The 19,836-nt window shown below is 41.5% G+C and overlaps 1 protein-coding gene across 2 annotated transcripts in view; it reads left to right on the top strand.

Annotated features, from left to right (window-relative positions):
• The window catches only part of Med23 (mediator complex subunit 23), a 43,818-nt gene that overhangs the window by 4,072 nt on the left and 19,910 nt on the right, over window positions 1-19,836 (top strand). The window contains exons 5-14 of one of the 2 annotated variants that reach the window (XM_005389203.2): window positions 834-945; window positions 2,495-2,593; window positions 3,699-3,800; window positions 4,555-4,624; window positions 6,063-6,175; window positions 8,729-8,824; window positions 9,374-9,391; window positions 14,292-14,492; window positions 17,536-17,679; window positions 18,865-19,010. In XM_005389203.2, coding sequence (XP_005389260.1) covers window positions 834-945; window positions 2,495-2,593; window positions 3,699-3,800; window positions 4,555-4,624; window positions 6,063-6,175; window positions 8,729-8,824; window positions 9,374-9,391; window positions 14,292-14,492; window positions 17,536-17,679; window positions 18,865-19,010 — 1,101 coding nt within the window. The remainder of the gene's footprint in view (window positions 1-833; window positions 946-2,494; window positions 2,594-3,698; window positions 3,801-4,554; window positions 4,625-6,062; window positions 6,176-8,728; window positions 8,825-9,373; window positions 9,392-14,291; window positions 14,493-17,535; window positions 17,680-18,864; window positions 19,011-19,836) is intronic. The other variant, XM_005389204.2, reaches the window with a different exon arrangement.

The raw sequence follows: 19,836 nt of genomic DNA, 5'->3' as shown, positions 1-19,836 counted from the left end.
GTGACCGAGGCTTCCGCCCTCACACCTCTGGCGGGCTTCATCACTCCCTAAGTACAACGCGCTGTGACCGAGGCTTCCGCCCTCACACCTCTGGCTGGCTTCATCCGGGACCTGGGCACAGCTGTCCTGTGTGCTTTCTCAGAACCTGCAAAAGAGCCTGGGCAGGAAGTCATCTTGCATGCTTTTGCTATAGGTCTAGGGCTGCCTGGTTCTCAGGGGAAGGGGAAATCAGCCCTCTCTCTGCCTTTTCAAGAGTCTCAGTGTCACATTTCAGAAGAGGATAAGGGGCCGGGCACATAATCCCCCACTCGGGAGGCTGAGGCAGGAGGATCCTTTGAGTTCGAGGCTAGCGTGGACTATGCAGTGAGACCCGGATTTTAATGCGAATAAAAGAAAGGGTAAAAACAGTGTATTTATTAGTGGCTTACATGCTGTCAGCATGGCAGAGGGATTGGAAGTTGCATACAGAGTGTGCTCAAGAGCGTTCTACACTCAGACCATTCCAAACCTGTTCTCAGCAAAGAAAAGAGCATGTGGGATTGCAAGGCTTGGCATAGCCATGTTGGAAAAAGTATCATCTGCCGGCAGCTAAAAGCTTTTCAGTAAAAACAGTTTCTAGTAAAAGTACATAATGAAGATCATTTAGTTCTACTTGGTGTTTGATCTGTCGTACAAGTAAAAAAGAGACCATAGTACGTCCGTGAAAGTATGGCCAGGTGCACGGACATTATGAAGCGTGCTTGCTCCGCCGTGTGCAACCCTGAGCACGGCCCGGCTGCAGAGGACGCGCGCCGTCCGGGCTGCTCCCTGAGCGTGTGCTCCCTCTCTTCCAGGATGGTCTGTGAGTCCCTGATAAACTCGGACACTCTTGAATGGGAACGAACACAGCTGTGGGCCTTAACGTTTACACTGGTGCGGAAAATAATTGGGGGAGTGGATTACAAGGTATTTTTTTTTTTTGTTCTCATTGCAAAAAATAGTTGCTTTCAGACATGCTTAATTTTTCAGAGCATATATCTGATTTTCAAGAAGAGAAACCAAGTGAAGGCATTTGCGTGACTTGTCTAATGGTGCGTGTTTCCTTCAGGGGTTAATGTGTTTCAGCGTGCCCGCATCTTCTCTGCTGTCCTTCCAATACTGTTAACGTACAGGTGGTCAATAAGAGGGGGCCTCTCAGCCCATTCCGCATCCCGCCCACCGCAAGGCCGCCGTGCTGGAGCCCCTTGCGTGCACACGCGTGGAATGGGTGTGCAGGACGGGAGGGTGTGGGTGTCAGCTGACGAGGGACACAGACCTGCCTCCCCACGGCCTTGCTTTGCTGTGGGCTTGTGACCTTACCTAGTATATTTGAACGGCTCGCTCTTTTTGTTTGTTTTATTTTGCTTTTTGAGGCAAGGTCTGGCCATGCGGTCCATGCTGGCTTTGAATGCACTGTGTAGCCCAGGCTGGCCTCAAACTCACAGTAGTCCTCCTGCCTCTACCACGTGGGCCACCAGCCTGTCAGCACTCTGCTTTTGACCAAAACAACCTGCATGTGCTAGCTGGGCCTCATACAGCTCGGGAGGGCTGCAAAACACATTTTATTTCGTTGAGTGGCTTTTTTTTTTTTTTTTTTGCTGTTTTTTCAGAGTTGCTAATACCTGACTTTATGCTTTATGTCTGTTTTCTCCCATCTGAAATGACTTAATGACTTAGCAGATAATTATTTAAATCGTGTTTTAGCAGAAATTGATTTTGACATCGCTTCTCGGCCTTTTGGCTAAGATCGAGTGTAGTATCAGATTGATTCTGCAGAGCTTTTTCTGATTATTTTCTCTTCCCTCTGATTTACACGGTTGGTGCCTTTGCTTATTTGTGTGGTGCTGAGTACATAGTGGTCCGTGTATCTGCCCTGCTTTCATGCGCTTGGCACGTAGTGTAGACTCAGTAACCGCATGGGGCTGAATAAAATGTCTTCTGTGTATCAGGTAATACAACTGGTAATGATAGGTGGAGAAGCTTAGCCGAGTGACACTGGGGGATAAAGTATGTGCTGTTGAAAAGGGGAGTAAAGTTAGAATACACTAAAAGGAGTGAGTGGAAAGTCTTCTACAGAAAGGTTAGGGCAGCCTCCCATATGTTCACGGTGTCCAGGTCCTGTTCAGATTGATTTCCGCCCTTAGCACCAGGGAAACTTGATTGCCCTCGGAACAGTGGAAACTGCTGGTGTTCGGAGGGCCAGGAACGTTCGGCGGAGTGCAGAGCGGGGTGCAGAGAGCTGTTTTTATTTATAAGTGACTGAAGTCACGCCGTGAGATGTGCATTGAGAATTCTGTTTTGGAGCATGACTCTGGTCTTGGGTTAGTGTTGGGAACTTAAACGTTAGCTCTGATTTGGAAATTGTGAAGATGGAAAGGTGTGACCTTGAAGGAGTGTAATCCTGAAACCTTTCGGTGTTCTGGCTAACGCGAGGGCATTACTTTGTTCTAACCCACGTCTCTTGTTCTTGTGTCAGGGTGTTCGAGACCTCTTGAAAGCGATTTTGGAGAAAATCTTGACAATTCCCACTACAGTGAGCTCTGCTGTTGTCCAGCAGCTTCTGGCAGCAAGAGAGGTATCCAGATACTCATCAGATCTGTTTCCGCAGCCTCAGAAAAGTCTGGTTTTGGCTGGTTGTGCTGATGCACCCCTGTAATCCCAGGCTGGGCAGGACGGTCACTGAGTTCAAGCCCAGCCTGGGCTACATAGTGAGATCCTGTCTCCAAAAACAATGAAAGTCTGGTTTTATTTGGGTCTCTGCTGTCTCTGCTCTTAAAACCTATACCTGTAATAGTTTGTAGAATGTTTTCTTTCTTTTTTTTTTTTTTTTTTTTTTTTTTTTTTTTTTTTTTTTGTCTTTTTGAGACAGGGTCTTGCTATGCAGTTTAGGCTGGCCTGAACCTCACTTTGTAGCACAGGCTGGCCTTGAACTTGCAGCGATCCTCCTGCCTCAGCCTCCCAAGTGCTGGGATTACAGGCATGTGCCACCATGCCCAGCTAAGTATTTTATTTCTTCTACAAAAAAATCATTTGTATTCTTAGTGATGATCTTTCAACTTTGTTGTATTTTAAGGTGAAATTTTCATTTTCTGGTTTCCAATTATGTAACAATATAATTATTAAAGTATTTTGAAATATTGTAAGACATCAGCCTGTGAACCACTTAAACTATTTCTGCTTTGTAATTTTTTGCTGCTTTATAATTAATGTTGAAATAATTATTTTGATCTACTGCTCTCCTAAATCAATGAGTATTTAAAGCATTTTAAAGACACTGATTAATGATGTACAATCCAATTTGTTACCCTTCATTTTTGGACATTTTTAATATTCTTTAAGTGAATTCTTTTCTGCTAATATTCTTTTGTTTAATTGACAAGCACAGCTTATTATATATATATGTATTTACCCTACATACTTACTTTTTTGTGGTGAAAACTCTTCAAAGCTGTTTCCTGAGCAGTTTTCTGGTTTACAGTATGTAATTAATAACTGTAGTCGTATTTACTAGGTAGTAAGTCTCTGGAATTTGTTCTTTCTGATTAGCTGAAGTTGTGTCCTTTGATCACCATCTTCCCAGATGGCGATCTTCCTCTTTCTGTTTCTGTTGCTTCCTGCTGTGTTTAAAGGGTGTGCGCGGGGGACAGTGACAAGTGTTGTTGCCCATTAATTCTTCTTAGGTTATCGCCTATATCCTGGAAAGAAATGCCTGCCTACTGCCCGCCTATTTCGCAGTCACAGAAATCAGGAAACTGTATCCTGAAGGAAAACTTCCACACTGGGTACATTTGATGTTTCTAAAAATGTAATAGAAATTAAGAAAATGCTTATATTAATTTTGCTTATCTGCTTAATTTATTTTTTATGGACCAGGGATTGATTGATTCCAAGGCCTTCTATGCTTATATTGTTTACTTTCATCTTTAGATAATAAATACTTTTTTTTTTCTTTGAGCAGTGTTTATTATTCTGCTTTACATCCTGTAATTTAAGTATTATAATATAAAATTAGCCATTGTTAAATACTGTGAAATAAATTTCATATGTCTTACATTGTGTTTTAAGTTGTATAAGTGAATAAGAGAGGAAAAAGAAAACACATATGTTTATAGCAAAATAAAAGCAAATATTCATGACAATTACTTTTTCTTTGTGTAACTCGTTGAAATGTGGTTGTAGCAGGTATCTGTGACAATTTTCTTCTATCATCCATTGTGTATTCCCCTTGAGCAAATACTTTTTGAATCATACATTTCATTTTCCTGCTGGCCAGTTGGGACATTTTTATGCCATCTGTTACGTACACAACTTTCTGAAATAGCTAAGGACACAGTGGTATAAGTTGGTTTTATTCAGGGACAGATGAGTTGGTAAGTAATTGTTTGGAAGAAAGTAAAAGGGAACTAATGTGAGTAATTACCTAATTACCATGTGCCAGGTGTTACACTAAGTATTTTCATACGTTATCTGTATTTGTAGTGACCCCTCAATCCACGGTATTTTTATACTTACTTTCTTTTTTCTTTCTCTTTTTAGTTACTTGGAAATCTAGTGTCGGACTTTGTGGATACCTTCAGACCCACAGCAAGGATAAACTCCATTTGTGGTAGGATTATAACTATACTAAATAGTGCCTGAGTTTTGTCGATCTTTTTCCTTGATCTTTGAACATGGCACTTTTGTGCTAAGACACGTCCCCAGCCCTTTTTTTATTTTGAGAGCTGGTCTGGCTCAGTGGCCCAGCTAGGCCTGAATTTATAATCCTCCTACCTCAGCCTCCCAGAGAGCTGAGATTGTAGCGCGCACCAGCCACCACGCCCAGCTCTGACTGCTGAGCAAAGTGGGAAGGGTGATCTCTTACACACGTCTCGGTGGCTTGTCCTTTAGCAGCGCCCTAGGAGTTCAATCTTGGACTTGCTTTCAGGAGCTTTGAGAGCTGAGTGTAGGAGGTGGAAACGTGTGCGGCATGTTTAGGTTTTAGGTAAAACCTTTCTAGGAGGTGTACTGCCGGTGACTAGAAAGACATTTTCAGTCCCTGGGCAGCTGGAAGCCTCAGCAGACCTGTCCTGTGTGGCCGAGCATGTGACAGTGTCGGGTCCTCCAGCCCATGCTGCTTCCCGCTTAGCTCTGCACTGTACTTAGTTTCCCATTTTCTTGTATTTCATCTGATTCTCTGGCTGTGTAAAAAGAGCCATGTGATGTGGCCATCTTTGCAATGCCCAGGTTTACTCCTGCATTAGTCCTGGAAATTTTGGAGGCCGCAGCAGTGTCCGAGAATCAAGCCCATTATTTATCCCACAAGCAAGTGTCGAGCACTTACGTGGATCCTGTGTGATTCCAGTTAGGGGAGGTGTGAGCACTAAGCAGGGTCTAAGCAGATATCCCTGAGGCTTCCAGCTTTGGAAACCAAGGGGATACTGAGAGCGTTTCTTGAACTGTGAAGGGGAAGCAGGTTCTGAGAAGGATGATTTTGAATTCAAGACTTGTAGAGCTTGAGGTGCCTGCGGACATCCGAGGGGCACTGTTTGCTGGCTGTGAGCCGTGGTCCTGGGCCCTATCTAAGGCCTCCAGGGACGTCCCGAATGATGCTAATCCCATTGGCCTTAGGCTGGAGTCTCAAAGCGTCTGTCCTGGGCCACCTTGTCAATATTGTGAGCTTCATGGGCTGCACAGTCTGCAGCAACTACTCAGCTCCGCCACTTTACTCTACTGCCAGAGCGGCTGGGTTCCAAAAAAGCTTTACAGCGCCCGCAGCCAGGCTCGCTTTGGCCTGTGGGTGGGTTATAGTTTGCAGACCTCTGTCACAGACTTTGAGACAAAATGCAACCGTTTTGATTTTGGAAGCTCTGAACCAATTGACTTGAACCGTCAGGATGAAATACAGTCAGAGAAAATTCCCACATTTTAATCTCCTTAAAACGCTTCAAAGCCGTTTTTAAACCAGTGCCCAGTTGAGCATATCCAGTTAAGTACTCGTGGAGTGAATGGGGAGCTAGCGTTGCTGGGTTCACATTTACTTAAACACGTTTTTGCAATATGTACAGGCCGCTGCAGTCTCCTGCCAGTTGTAAATAACTCAGGCGCCATTTGTAATTCTTGGAAATTAGATCCTGCCACCCTTCGTTTTCCTTTGAAAGGCCTTTTGCCGTATGACAAGGTACGTTACAAAAGGTACTGGAACTTTCGGTTTGTCTAACGGCCTTCATCCTAGATTGTGGGAAGTGTAGCACCGAACTGCCTCTTCATGGTTGTTATAGTATACCATGTTATCCCACTGTCCAACTCTACCTTGTTTGTGGTGCTGTTGTGAGTGTTTATTTTCAGTGGTTCAACTCAGACAAAGTACTTGGAGATAGAGAATTCAAATTTTAAACTGACTCGTAGACTAAGGCCCCACATTAAAAAGGGGGTAGAACCAGAATTTGAACTTGTCTGATTCCAGAATCCATACTCCTAACCCCTGTGCTATCAAGTCATTTGTCCTCTGCAAGTGTAGAAATATTTGTGTTTTTTCTCTTGTAGGAGAGTGTTTGAAAACGCTCTTCCTTCCTCTTTAGATCTGAGCAGAAAATTCTTTCCATTCAGTGATGCTTAGAACTTATGGGATCGTATCAGGAGCCCCATTTCCATATTCAACCCTCGAGGGCAGAGGGTGTGCTCTCTGAACCAGAGTTTTGATTCCCTGGCATGAGCACTGCTCCTTCTCGACTTGCGTTGATACGCAGTGTTGCTGACTGCATTACTACTTTCTGGGATATGCTTTTTTTTCTCTCCTTTTAATTAGGACTTTGTTTTTTGGTTTTAGTTTTGTTTTTTTGAGACAGGATCTCACTATGTAGTCCAGTCAGGCCTTGAATTCACTATGTAGCCCAGGCTGGCCTTGAGCTCAAGGCCATCCCCCTGCCTCAGCCTCCTGAGTGCTGGGATTGCAGTGTGCACCTTTACGCCCGGCTAGTTGTGACTTTGGATCTTCTGTAGGACCCTTATTCTTGTTTTTTTGTTTTTTTTTTTATGAGCGTTTTTGCAATACGTGATATTTAGTGATTATGCAGTACTGGTACATGCACATACTGCCACTCAACCCTCTTTGTACAGATGTAGCCACATTAAGTCAGCTCTTGGTATAAAACTTGTATAAAGTAGAATCTTGGAAATTCTGCCTTAAGTGACCCCAGGAACCCCTTAAACTAGCCCTTGAAGTGAATGCCGTGTACCTGTTCACCTTCACAGACACTTGCTTATTTAAATGAAGAAAAGGGCAGAATTCTGAGACATGCTGGTAACCGGGCCGAGTGGAGACACTACAGCCTGATAAGAATCCCTTTAAAAGATAAAAGAAACAGCTTGAAGAAATTTAGGGAAGAAATTTACGGAGTAACTATTCAAGGCTTTTACCTCACCGTTACAGTAGCACAGATTTCAAAGACAACCTTAAAACTCAGTACATGAAGGGTCTCTCCCTCCTCCCTTATCTCTCCCTGCCCCCTAACAGCAGCAGCTTACACACAATGAAAACTTGGCAACATCACGCAGGTGCTGCTTGAAGTAAACCTTCGACTGGCTGGGCCAAAACACCATCTCCACCAGCATACATCAGAGTGAAAATGATGTGCTGTACAGAACTACTAGATACCTCAGAAACTGCCCAGCATGCGTACAAGGGTTAGAATGAGCTTAGAATGAAATCTTTCTAAATTAATACATTCAGCTGGGTGTGGTAGTTCATGCCTATAATTCCAGCACTCCAGAGGCTGAGGCAGGAGGATCGCCGTGAGTTTGAGGGAGTTCAAGGCCAGCCTGAACTATGTAGCCAGGACCTGTCTCAACCTAAAGGAAAGTATAAGTTAATATTTTAAAGTTAGTATATTTTAGATATAAATGAACTAAATTAACAAATGCAAATAGGCATGTGATGGTGTCATCAACTTCTCAAAAAATATTTAAATTCAAGAAAGCTTTTTTATTGCTTTTTGAGACAGAGGCTCGCTGTATAGTGCTGGCCTTGAATTCACGTATGTAGCCTAGGCTGGCGTCAAACTCAACGGCGATCCTCCTGCCTCAGCCTCTGGAGTGCTGGAATTACAGGTGTGCCCCACCACACCTGGCCACTTTGGTAATCTTATAGGGAAGTAATTATAATTACAGGATAATTATAGGATTGATAAGCTTGCCTTCAAGATATATTGATAAAATGACCATACCCTGGAAAAGATTTTAGTTTTAAATATACCTTTCTCATAGTTTTTATAAACTAGATTTGGTTATGAGAATGTGCAAGCTTATAAACCTACACTCTTGTGGAAAACTGACAGGTTTTCACAGGCAGAAAGCAAACATCTTAATGAGGCCTCTTTGTCAGAACCATTGTCACCTAGGACAAAAGTTATATTAGTAGACATTGTGAGACTCAGTTTGAGAAATGTATACCTTCTGTGTTTTCAGGAAAGTGGGGTAGGAAGAGCACTGGCAGGTGGAATTCTAGTGTCTATTGTTCCTGCAGTGTGACCTTAGTCACTTCCTCTGTTGTCAAGTGAACGGTGTCAGCAGATGAACCGAAAGCACTAAAATCCTATAATTCTTTTCCACTAGATTCTGCCTACTGTGGCAAGGTAACAAGTACCTTTAGAAGACTTTTAAGCCCAATTTAAAATAATTTGAATTAACATTTGTGTTTCTCTTGAAGCAATAATTCTTTTCATTTTCTTTAAAGGATCTGTTTGAACCACAGACTGCTTTGTTGAGATATGTATTGGAGCAGCCTTATTCCAGGGATATGGTCTGCAATATGCTAGGTTTAAATAAGCAGGTACTGTATGCTAGAAACCTAGTAGAATCTGCATAGAATCTGCACTATTCTTTTCTCTTTTCTTTGCTGTAGCTGACTGAGCAAAACAGTTAAGAACTCTGGTGACTTTTTGAAGTATGTAGTATATCAAGTGATGTATTATTTTAATCATTTATATATGGCTTTAAGAATGTTTAAATTTAAAAGGCGATATTTTAAAGTTGGTTTATTTTGCATTGCTTTTTTTTCTATAAGGCCAGTTTCAAGTATACCTTTTGCCAGAGAAACCTACACATGACTTAACCATAATTTTTTGCCCCTTTTTTGTTGTTTGGGGTGTCTATTTTTACAACCCTGGTATCTTCAGCGTGGCCGCCTTGGTGATTTTTTTTTTTTTTTTTCTTTTTTCGGTGTGTATTGTTTGTTCTTGGTGGTTTAACATGTGGGAGGGTTTGTGCTGACTCTGGGTTCCTTGAGGCTGGCCTCATAGTCACTGTTTTGTCTTTTCTTTTTTTCTTCCTTTATTTTTGTTCTGTCCTGTCTTGTCCTGCCCATCCTCCAATGCTCTAGACCTTGAACATTGCTCAGGTACGTTCACAACCTTACTGTTGTATTGTGACTAACGATACGCTGGCCGCTTTGTAGCCACTGATTCCATTTAGAGAATACGTGTATGGTCGGGGCTTGAAATTGGCAGGACCATGCTGAGACCAAGGCCACTCCAAAAATTTCTTCTTGGGATATGAGAGTTATTTTTGGTGGATTTTTTTTTTTTTTTTGGTGTTTGTTTTTTTATATTCTTTTTTTCCTTTTTTTCTTTTTCTTTTTCTTTTTTTTAAAGAAAGAGACAACACCTGGCACTCAGTTACGCCTGTCCCTTTTTGATGGGTTCTTTTTCCTTCCCATTCCATTTTACTGTTTTCCTACTTTAGGGCTAAAGTTAGCCTGATGGAATTTTCAAGATGGAAAGATTTGAGGTAGCCTCTGTCTTTCCAGACTACTAAAATAAATAAGACCACAACAAAAATGCTTGCGTTGCTTTGCCTTAAAACAAAAACAAATTAAAACAAACAAAAAAGAAGCACTTTAATAAATATGCCACTTGTCAAAGTGAGCATGGTAAACTTTATACAGGGAAGGCTTTTTTGGACACGGGGATTGACTGAGGAACGTCACACCGTAGGTGGCCGCACACCTGGATGCACACCTGTCTTTATCAGTCTTGCCAGATGTGTCCTTGTGCCCGCGCGGGCTCCTCAGCTGCAGCCCCCTGTGAGGGGCACCGCCACGGCCACACCTTGTCAGCCAAACTCTTGTGCGGTCCCAAGTCGGTTCCAGGACTTTTCAGCTTTGAGATTTTAAGCAAAATAGTGGTTCCAGTTCTTTTTGATAAAATATTTTTGAGCCCAACATATTAAAACAGACCAGCTTTTTGATTTTAAAAAGACGTTCTTGTCTAGGTTATATAAACTAGCGTTCCTGTTTGCAATACTATAGTGAAGGTTGTGCCAGTGCTTCCATTTATAAAGCCCTATTTTTAAGGACATATAGCTTGGCCATAAAACTTGCTCAGTGTTGAAACTTTGCATGCCAAACCTCACCCCAGTAGCAATATCTCCTTTATTATTTTAAGTTTTTTCTTAAAAATTGACCAAGTTTCCTTATTTGGACAAGCCTCTGTACTTGTGACACTGAAACCGCTTCACCACTAGAGAACCTGAGTTACCTTCTGTAATCTACCAGTTTAACATCTTAAGTACCAAGTTGTTAATTCCAATCAGCTTTCTCTTGAGTTAGAGGTAAGTATTCAGCTAACTTGGGAAGAATGCTTCATGCGATGTCTTAGCAGTCATTTTTCGTATGAACCTTAAGTGATACCTGAGTTTTTTTACAGTTTGGTGGAGAAATGTACTCATGGTCCTTTGAGCTATGGGTACCTTCCCCCAGAGAGCTTTAGCTGTCCACGGCTTTTTTCCTTCTTGGGGGCAGATCTTCTCAAAGTGGAAATTGACAAAAACAATTCCAAAAAGAATATTTCTGATCTGATCATTTCAAGAACAAGTTTCAACCTAAAAAAAGTTTATGACTAAGACATAAATCCATAAAAAATAAAGTTTATAATGGAAATGCTGACAGAACATTAATATTGGTTTCACTGTAGTGTAACATTGTCAAAAATTCACACTTCATCAGTAATTGTTTTCATAGGAAACTGTAGCAAGGGGACTTATAGGTAGAAGATAATATGCTAAACTGACTTGATATATTGTCTTTACCTACTGGAAAGTAGATTTTAAAAATGAGAACATATAAAAAGCATATGATTAAAAATAACCAAATCATCTATCACAACTTTTATCATTACAGAACTATATCTTGTACTATACTTTCTTGTCTTTTCTCTAGCAATGCAATAATTTACTTGAAGCTTGAAACTTTTTAAGCTCTGTCATATTGCATTTTCCAGTAGGAATTAGGCTGTATTTTGTTTTAAAATTGGTGACATTCAGGTCATAAATAGCCCAGGTCTATGACCAGCAAGGTGGAGTGCTGAACTTTTTCAACTCACAGTGAAAAAAATCTTTTATGTGTTTATATATAATAGTTTGTATTATTTTCTGCTGAATAAAAGTACTTGTTTAAAACAAATCAGATACACGCCTCCAGCTCTTAGGTGGTGTGCATGCACTCTGGCTACCATGAGACAGTTTCCTCCAGACTAATCACTCAGTTTCTCTTTAAAATAACATTGAAAGTTGTTACCCAGCATCGGGCTCTGGCTCTGATCGGCAGCTTCCGTGGGTAAAGCAGAGAATTCATAAATGCCATTTAAAGAAATTTTTCCACCCCAACTTGACCTGAATAAGAACTGGTTTAAAATTGCAGTAGAGCACTAATACAATGATTTGAATTAATATTAATATTGAATTAATATCTTAGTGCAGTATGTTAAATTTTCACTGCCAAAGCAGAACCAAGACAGTTATGTGAAAAATGTCAAGTGGCACTAAATATAGGATATGGGATGCTAAGAATGAGAAGCGTTATCCTTTGCCAGGACGCAGTAGTGGGACGGGATCAGGGGAGCAAGTGAAGGTTAGTATTAATGTTTCTCGTAGTGCCTTGTGCCTGACTTTTAGCTTTTACCAAAGCTGAAAATTCAAAGTTATGTTCAGTGTAATTTGGGGTATGATGCAGAAATAGAATTGTTAAAATACTGAGTTTAGGTATTCTTATTGTTAAAACAGGCTTTAACTCAATACACATATAGCTATGATATAAACAGAAAAGTTTAACTACATGTCAGTATTTTGCAGCCATCAATTGACCTGTGCCCTCAGAAAACAGGAATAGCCAAAGGTCTAGCGTTGCAGACATGCTGAATTAGCTTAGCCTAATGACTGATAATTTTATTCATAGATCATTAAATTGCTTTACAAATACTTATTTATCCCACTTCGTAAAACAACCTGATTTGTGGTAAAGAGTCTTAATTTTAATGTATCTGTTTTTAATTGCAAATTAAAGCAAAAGGTATTTTTCAAAAGTAGCAGCTCAGATCATTTTATATTTCAGACTTTTTTGATATTATCAAAACAAAGCAACATGTTTAAGGCAGTCTTTAATTGGCTTGAGAAATACCCTTGGTTTTATCCAAAGCCTTCTGGGAAATTTATAGTTAATCCTGGTGGGTATGCAGCTACCATGACATACCAGGGCTTTAACAGAATAGTTAGGGAGAATCTTGAATCATGGGTGGCATACCTTGAAAAATCCTCCATTTTAGGTATAAGCTTCCCAGTTTTACTTTGTCAAAAGTTTAGGGTTTTTTTGTTTTCCTCTTTAAATCATTAACTTGGACCATCATGATACACCTAAAAAAACAGGTGAGAATTTAGTTCTGTTTTTACAAAAATGTAGCTAAAACTAACAGAAACATCAAAGTGACTCAGGTGCAGAATACCAATTTTATCTAGTGTGCTCTTTTTTTTCCTGAAACAGATTGATGAATGACCACCTAGGACGGAGAAATAGATTACAGATCAGTTAGTTTCCAAACTGGAAGCAAATTCTCATCACTCGTGAAAAATTCCTACTGGAAATCCTGGCTTTACTTCTTTTCACAAATTTTCCTGACTCTTGTATACTTTGAATGACCTCACCCTAAATTTGTGTTGTCTGACACATTTCTTAGGTTGTTGGTGGTTGGCAGAACTAGTGAATTTCAAGCCCTGTACACAGCAGTCTTGCATGCTGACTTCAGAAGTAGTCTGTAGTGTTGTCTGTTGCACCCTGCTCTGCTGCGTAGTGCCGGTTACATTCGGAGGAACAGTGCTGTAGTCTCCACTGGTGGTGTGAATATCGCTCTTCGTACACCTGTAGTGTGGTCGAACCGTGATCATGGCATTGTGTTTTGGAAAGAATACGAAACAACCATTAATGCTTCCTGTTTGGATAGATGTTCGTTGTATCTGCATGTTTGAAGAAAGTGCAGCTATATTGGAGCTGTACGATTCGGAGCTGGCAAAGAGCATGCAAAAGGGGATGCGATCCATTATGTTTTGTTTATTTCCAAATTTGTCCCCACTTTGAATTTTTTTCTCTAAATTTAAAGAAATCATATCCCTTTTTCATGGCAAAAGATTGGTAATTACATCTAAAGTTTGGGGGAAAGTATCTGTATTAGTAATTGTATTCACTGAAAGGCTTCCAGCTGCCTGCTACTAAGTCATATATTTTTTAAAGGAAAAATAAATGGCTTTTAAAATGTGGCTTAACATACTGCTTTTGGTAAAGTATATAAAAAAAAAACATTTTAAATAACTTTTAAAAATCATAAACCTTTTTGCCTCTAGAAAGGGAAGTTGCATTTTCATTGTTAGTGTTTAAACTCGATTCTTCTTCTTGTTTTAGATTTTAAAATGATCTAATTTAAAATTAAAGCTGCATTATGTCTGTCTTCCGGGGAGAAAGAGCAGAGATTAACTTTGAGATGAATTTTTTTTTGTTGTTCACTGGGGAGGAGGTTTCCATTTTAATAGGATTATTACTACACATTGAAAAACAGCTATTTAGATTAATCTCTATATAAGTTTGTGCATTGTTACTTTCCAATACATAGATTCACATACTGTGTTGTTTGTTCTTTCTTTCTTTTTTTTTTCTTTCTTACTATTCAGTTCCTGGAAATTTAGGGTTTCATCTTTTGAGCTAAATTGCAAAATTAATAGTGTTTTTGCCATTTTGTTAGGTCAAAACTTAATGGGAAATCTGTTTTGTGGAGGACCTAAAAATAGCTTTCTCGTGAAATTTCTCCTCTGTGCTACTGTGACACGATGCAGCTTTAATAGACTAAATCTAACCTTAACTTCTGAGTTCAACTTCATTCCATGCTTCTCGGCCTGTTATACGTTAACGCCCGCTAGCTGGGGACGTGTGCACTAAGCGGGAAGCTTGTGGAATACTGTGTTCACTCTCTGCCCCACAGCACAAGCAGCGCTGCCCTGTGCTGGAGGACCAGCTGGTGGACCTGGTGGTGTACGCCATGGAGCGGTCGGAGACCGAGGAGAAGTTCGACGATGGGGGCACCAGCCAACTCCTGTGGCAGCATCTCTCCAGCCAGCTCATTTTCTTTGTGCTTTTCCAGTTCGCCAGCTTTCCACACATGGTCCTTTCTCTTCATCAGAAGGTACGTCCCACGTCTCACAGCCAAGGCCGCTTCACGTCCTGACTGGCGTGTGTTAGACTCGTGTGGACACCACCTGAGAGTTTCAGAAGTGGCGGGGGTTGCAGTCCTCATTCTGCCCTGTTCAAGACTCTCGTGGTTTTCTATTTTTTTGCTTTCTTATTATTGGATTCAGTCGTTCATTCTCCCTATTCACAGTTGAGGGACCAGGGGCTACAGCATGAAAAGGCCTTCCCGTACCCCAAGGAGTGCCTCACTAGAGGGGAAGCTGTGCATGTAAACAGTTTGATTTGAGCGTAGCAGTTGCCATCGTGCGAGTGTGCTTTCCTGGGTGGGCGTGGGAGGGAGCAGTCCCTAATAAAGACATCAAGGCCAGCTGTATCAGATCTTTACGCGAATACTTGAAAGACGTTGAAATTAGCCAAGAGGAAAACAGTGGCAAAATACTTCCCTAGCAATAAGATCCTTATTTGGAAAGGGATAGAGATGGTGAGAACTGGGAAGAGAAATAGGGCAAAATGCTGGTAGGAAGAAGGCAGGAAGGCAAAGAGAGACATGGAGAACTTTGCTCAACCTGTGCATTTATATTTATTATTTTTAAAAATTCTTAATAGGTAGTGTGTGTTTAGAATAGACAAGAACATTTTCACATCAGCTGTGTAAGCCTGTTTATTTATTGAGAGCTAGAGCCGGGGATATAGTTCAGCAGCCCAAGAGCCTGCCTGGCAAGCCTAAGGTCCTGAGTTCGATTTCTGGTACCAAAAAAAAAAAAAAACCCAAAAACATAGTGATATGTTTATCGAGATCTCCCGTTTTCTTTGGCAGCAATGAGGAGAAGAGAGGCGACATGATGTATAGGCTGTAAACTTTCCTAACAGCCCTGCGGAGAAAGATGGGAGGGTGGGGATGGATATGGAGAGCACCGGAGATGAGGAAATCATGGGAGAGGTCATTGCAGTGGGCCGGGAGCAGGTGCTGCAGGCCCAGCCCAGGAGGGAGAGGAAGAGGTCGGTATGCTGAGGGGCGTGTGCGGGACAGGTGATTGGCAGGTAACGGAGTACCAGCAAGCTTTGTTCCCTGCTTCTTACACAGATGACCAACAGGATAGGACAGTGAACTCACGGAAGGGAAGACAAGCGCAAGAGGAAGTACAGGAAGAGCCGGCTTTAGTCAGAGGGCCCTTGGTGCACTGAATGGGAGTAAAACAGATGTTGCTGCATCGGCAACATCTCTGCAGTGTAGATTACTGTATTTAGTGGAAAGCAGAAGGCTTTCTGTCAGAGTTGTTCAGATTTTTGAATCATCACAGCCCTACCCTCACCACTGGTTTCTCTTTAATCTCAGTGTCTTGGTTACTTTTCTGTCATTGCTGGGACAAAATACCTGACACCCAAAATTAAGGAAGGAAAGGCTTATTTAGCTCACTGTTCTTCGCGGTTTCAGTCCATACTTGGGTGGCTCCAAGGCAGAGTGGCACATGGCACAGGGCAAACGTTCATGGCTGCAGAAAACAGCAAAAGCAACAAGAGCAAAAGGGAGGAGTGAACTGGGCGTGGTGGCACATGCCTGTAATCCCAGCACTTGGGAGGCTGAGGCAGGAGGATCGTTGTGAGTTCAAGACCAGCCTGGGATACAAAGTGAGCTCAAGGCCAGGCTGAACTGCATAGGAAGACCCTGCCTCAAAAAGACAACAAAACAAAACCAAAAAAAACAAGGGAGGAGTGGTGGCAAGCAGCCTCTTTCCCTCACATATGCAAACTATCTGCTGCAGGGCACTCATACCCATATTCCCAGCATTGGCTCATGGGTCATTCCTAAACTCTAAAAGCCTACCCCATGACTGCATGAGGCTTTTTGGGGGACATCCAGGCACAAACCATAACACTCAGTAAACCAGGAAATGTGTTTTATGATAACCAGTTCTTGAGGGTTTTAAATGTAAAAGTTATATAACAAAGTGTTTTTTTTTTCTTTTTTTATACTGGGAATTGAACTCAGGACCTTGTACTTGCCAGGCAGGTGCTGTGCCACTGACCTATATCCCAGGCCCCCAAAGTATTTGTTTTGATGAGTTATTATCCCTTATCAATCTCCATTCTTTGTGTTTTGGAGATAGGGTCTCACTATGTAGTTCTGGCTGGCTTTGAACTCACTGTGTAGCCCAGTATGGCCTTGAACTTGGGGCACTCCTCCTGCCTCAGCTTCCTGAATGCTGGGATTCTAGGCGTGGACTACCTTACCCAGTTCGATCTTGATTGTTAAACACACAAGATCAATTAAGTTATATTCTTTTTTTTTTTTTTCATCTTTTTGAGGTACATCTTACTATGCAGTTCAGGCTGGCCTTGAGCTCACTGTGTAGCCCAGGTTGGTCTTCAACTTGCAACATCCTCCTTCCTCAGCCTCCTGAGTGCTGGGATTACAGGTGTGCACCACCACACTCGGCAGTGTTATGTTCCAAAACATTGAATTTCTGCTGTGCGTAGTTGTTTTGAGGAGAAGAGAGACATACATATTAGTGAGCTTTTTGTTGCTGTGATGAAATACGAGACAGCTTGCAAGGAGGAAAGGTTTGCTTTGGCTCACTGCTGCAGAGGTTTCTGGCCTGGTTCTTGGGCCTGTTGCTTTGGGCCTGTGGCGAGCGACACCTTGTAGTGGGGTCATATGGCCTCGGAAACCTGTGGCTCTTGGAGGCTGCAGGGGTCAGTGTGACCTGACTTCCTCCACAAGGCCAGCTTCCTTCCGCTTTTAGTGTATGTGCCGCTGAAGCGTGCAGAGACACACTTCCTAAGGATCCGCCATCTCCCAGCAGCGCCGTCCACTGGGAACCAAGACTTCAGTGGCCGTTGGGCTCATTTGAGATCCAGATGTTAGCACCAGGGTTTTTCTTTAAAAGAACAACAAAGTAGGGGCTGGGGATTTAGCTCAGCGGCAAAGCGCCTGCCTGGCAAGCGCAAGGTCGTGAGTTCGGCAACAAAGCACCGCGACTTTGTGCATCCACCCTTGGGCGACTGTGCGTAGAGTGGCGCTTCATTATCTCTTGCAGTTGGCGGGGCGAGGACTGATTAAAGGCAGAGACCATCTGATGTGGGTTCTGCTGCAGTTCATCTCTGGAAGTATTCAGAAAAACGCCCTTGCTGACTTTCTCCCGGTCATGAAGCTGTTTGATCTTCTGTACCCAGAGAAAGAGGTAAGTTTTACTGATAGTTAACACTGAGATGAGTGAATTACATCTAATCCATGTTTAAGGATTTTAGTATGAATTTTGTTTAAAAAAAAAAAAAGGCACTGGATTTGGGTGAGTTTTTTCCCCAACGTTGTGATTAACCCTGCCATTGACTGGGCATTCAGTGTTTTTTACTGGCTTATTTATGAAGAGATTGAAGTAGTATATTTCTAAAGCTGGTCCAAAATCATAATTATCTAGTGTAACGAGTTCCTTCTCCACAATATAAGTAGGTCTGCAGCCTCTGAAGGAACTAACATTGTTTTAATCGATACAGAGTATTACATGGCCAGTGGAAGCGTCAGTATCTGTTTTCTGTGTTTAGTTATCTGTTTCCAGGGGTTCCCACTAGCCCCCCTCCCAAGTGTTCTGTTATATAAAGTGATGGAAGTGTGGTGTATTTTGATGGTTGCCAGTTTTTAGAAATATTTCTAATGGAAAATTTAAAACAAATAATAGAGTGAATAGCAGTAAACCTCCATGTACCCATCACCTAGAAATATTCTTCCTTCATTTTCCTCTTGTTTTTGTTAATTATAGACAATTTTAAAGCAAATTTTGGACATCCATATCCTTTGGCCGGTTAATATTCAATATGCTTAACAATAGTCACTTGGACTGCACATCTGTTAAATTGGGGGTTGGTTATGGGTATTTAACCCAGGAACTTCTTGCTGAGGTACATCTCCAACCTTTTAAATTTTTTTATTTTGAAATAGGGTCTAGCCAATGGGGTTCAAACTTGCAATTCTTCTGCTTCAGCCTCCCTGTTACTTTGTTGGCAAGTCAAAGCAGGCCAAATAAGAGGTCTTGAAGTGGTTTCAAAATTTTGTGGTTATTAGAGCTTTTGCTTTGTATCATTGAACAAAGAACCATTGGGACTAAACTAAAATAGGATATTTTGAAAAGATACACCAGAAAAGGATTACTGAAATATATGTGATTAAAAATTAATTCTTGTTGGGTGTGGTGGCACATAGCTATAATCCCAGCACTCAGGAGGCTGAGGCAGGAGGATCCCTGTAAGTTTGAGGCCAGCCTGGGCTACAAAGTGAGTTCAAGGGCAGGCTGAACTGCATAGTGAAACCCTGTTCAAAAAGAAAATAAAAATCAATTCTTTCTTACAACATGCTAATTGTTATTTTTTAGTATATCCCAGTTCCTGATATTAACAAACCCCAGTCAACTCATGCCTTTGCAATGACTTGTATTTGGATTCATCTCAACAGAAAAGCCCAGAATGACAACTCCAAGCTACAGATTCCAATCCCTCATTCACTAAAACTTCACCATGAGTAAGTTATTTTTGTTTATTGGTTAATACTCTTGTTTAATAAATAGAGGATGGGAGATTAATATTGGTCTCAGTGCTTGTGAGATGCTTGGAAAACTCTCCACGCCCACTGGAGGTGAGGCTGCGTATTTAATGTGTCTTTCAGAGCCAGAGAATTGACTAGAAGCTGCATCAGGAAACAAGGAGCAGATGAACTAATCTGTTTACAAGTCTGTGCATAGTAGAGCTGTTTTGGTTTTTTTTTGTTATTGAAAAGCTGATCTTTGTTTTTACCTGTTGCATTTTAAACTTACTATTCAGTTGAGTCAGACTTATTTATATGAAAATACATGAAACTTCTCAGCTGCTTAGGGTTTGAGCTTGGCGACAAAACATGTTTTATTCTCCGGGCCACTGAGATTAGCGGAGTTGATAAACTCAGCTGCGCCTTTGCTCAGTAGGCCTTAAGCGGAGAGGATGCAGGGAAGAGCTGAAGTCCGTCCTTATGTCCTCCCGCCAAGCTCCTCCGATGAGACAGTTGGGTTTCATGCTGAGATACCTGTGATCTCTAGGGCATCTGTCATGAAGGCATATGTTGTGTTTAAGCAGATAGGCAATAAACAGAAGACTGTTTCATGGATTTGTGAGTTATTTCTTCATTTTTCTGAAAGTTAGCCCAATATAGTGCTTATGTATAATACATACGTAGCAGAATATCCATTAATTTTTATTATTTAAGTTTCTTCTGAAATATTACCCAACTTTTACATATGTCTGCCCTTGGTACTTCACACAAAACCTGTTATAGGAATAAAAATATGGTAGTATTAGTACATAACCGCACGAAG

The sequence above is a fragment of the Chinchilla lanigera genome, unplaced genomic scaffold (assembly GCF_000276665.1).
Source record: "Chinchilla lanigera isolate Chin_1 unplaced genomic scaffold, ChiLan1.0 scaffold00035, whole genome shotgun sequence".
Taxonomy (NCBI): Eukaryota; Metazoa; Chordata; class Mammalia; order Rodentia; family Chinchillidae; genus Chinchilla; species Chinchilla lanigera.
Note: the sequence above shows the minus strand (reverse complement) of the source record. Positions and strands in the feature narration are given on the sequence as shown.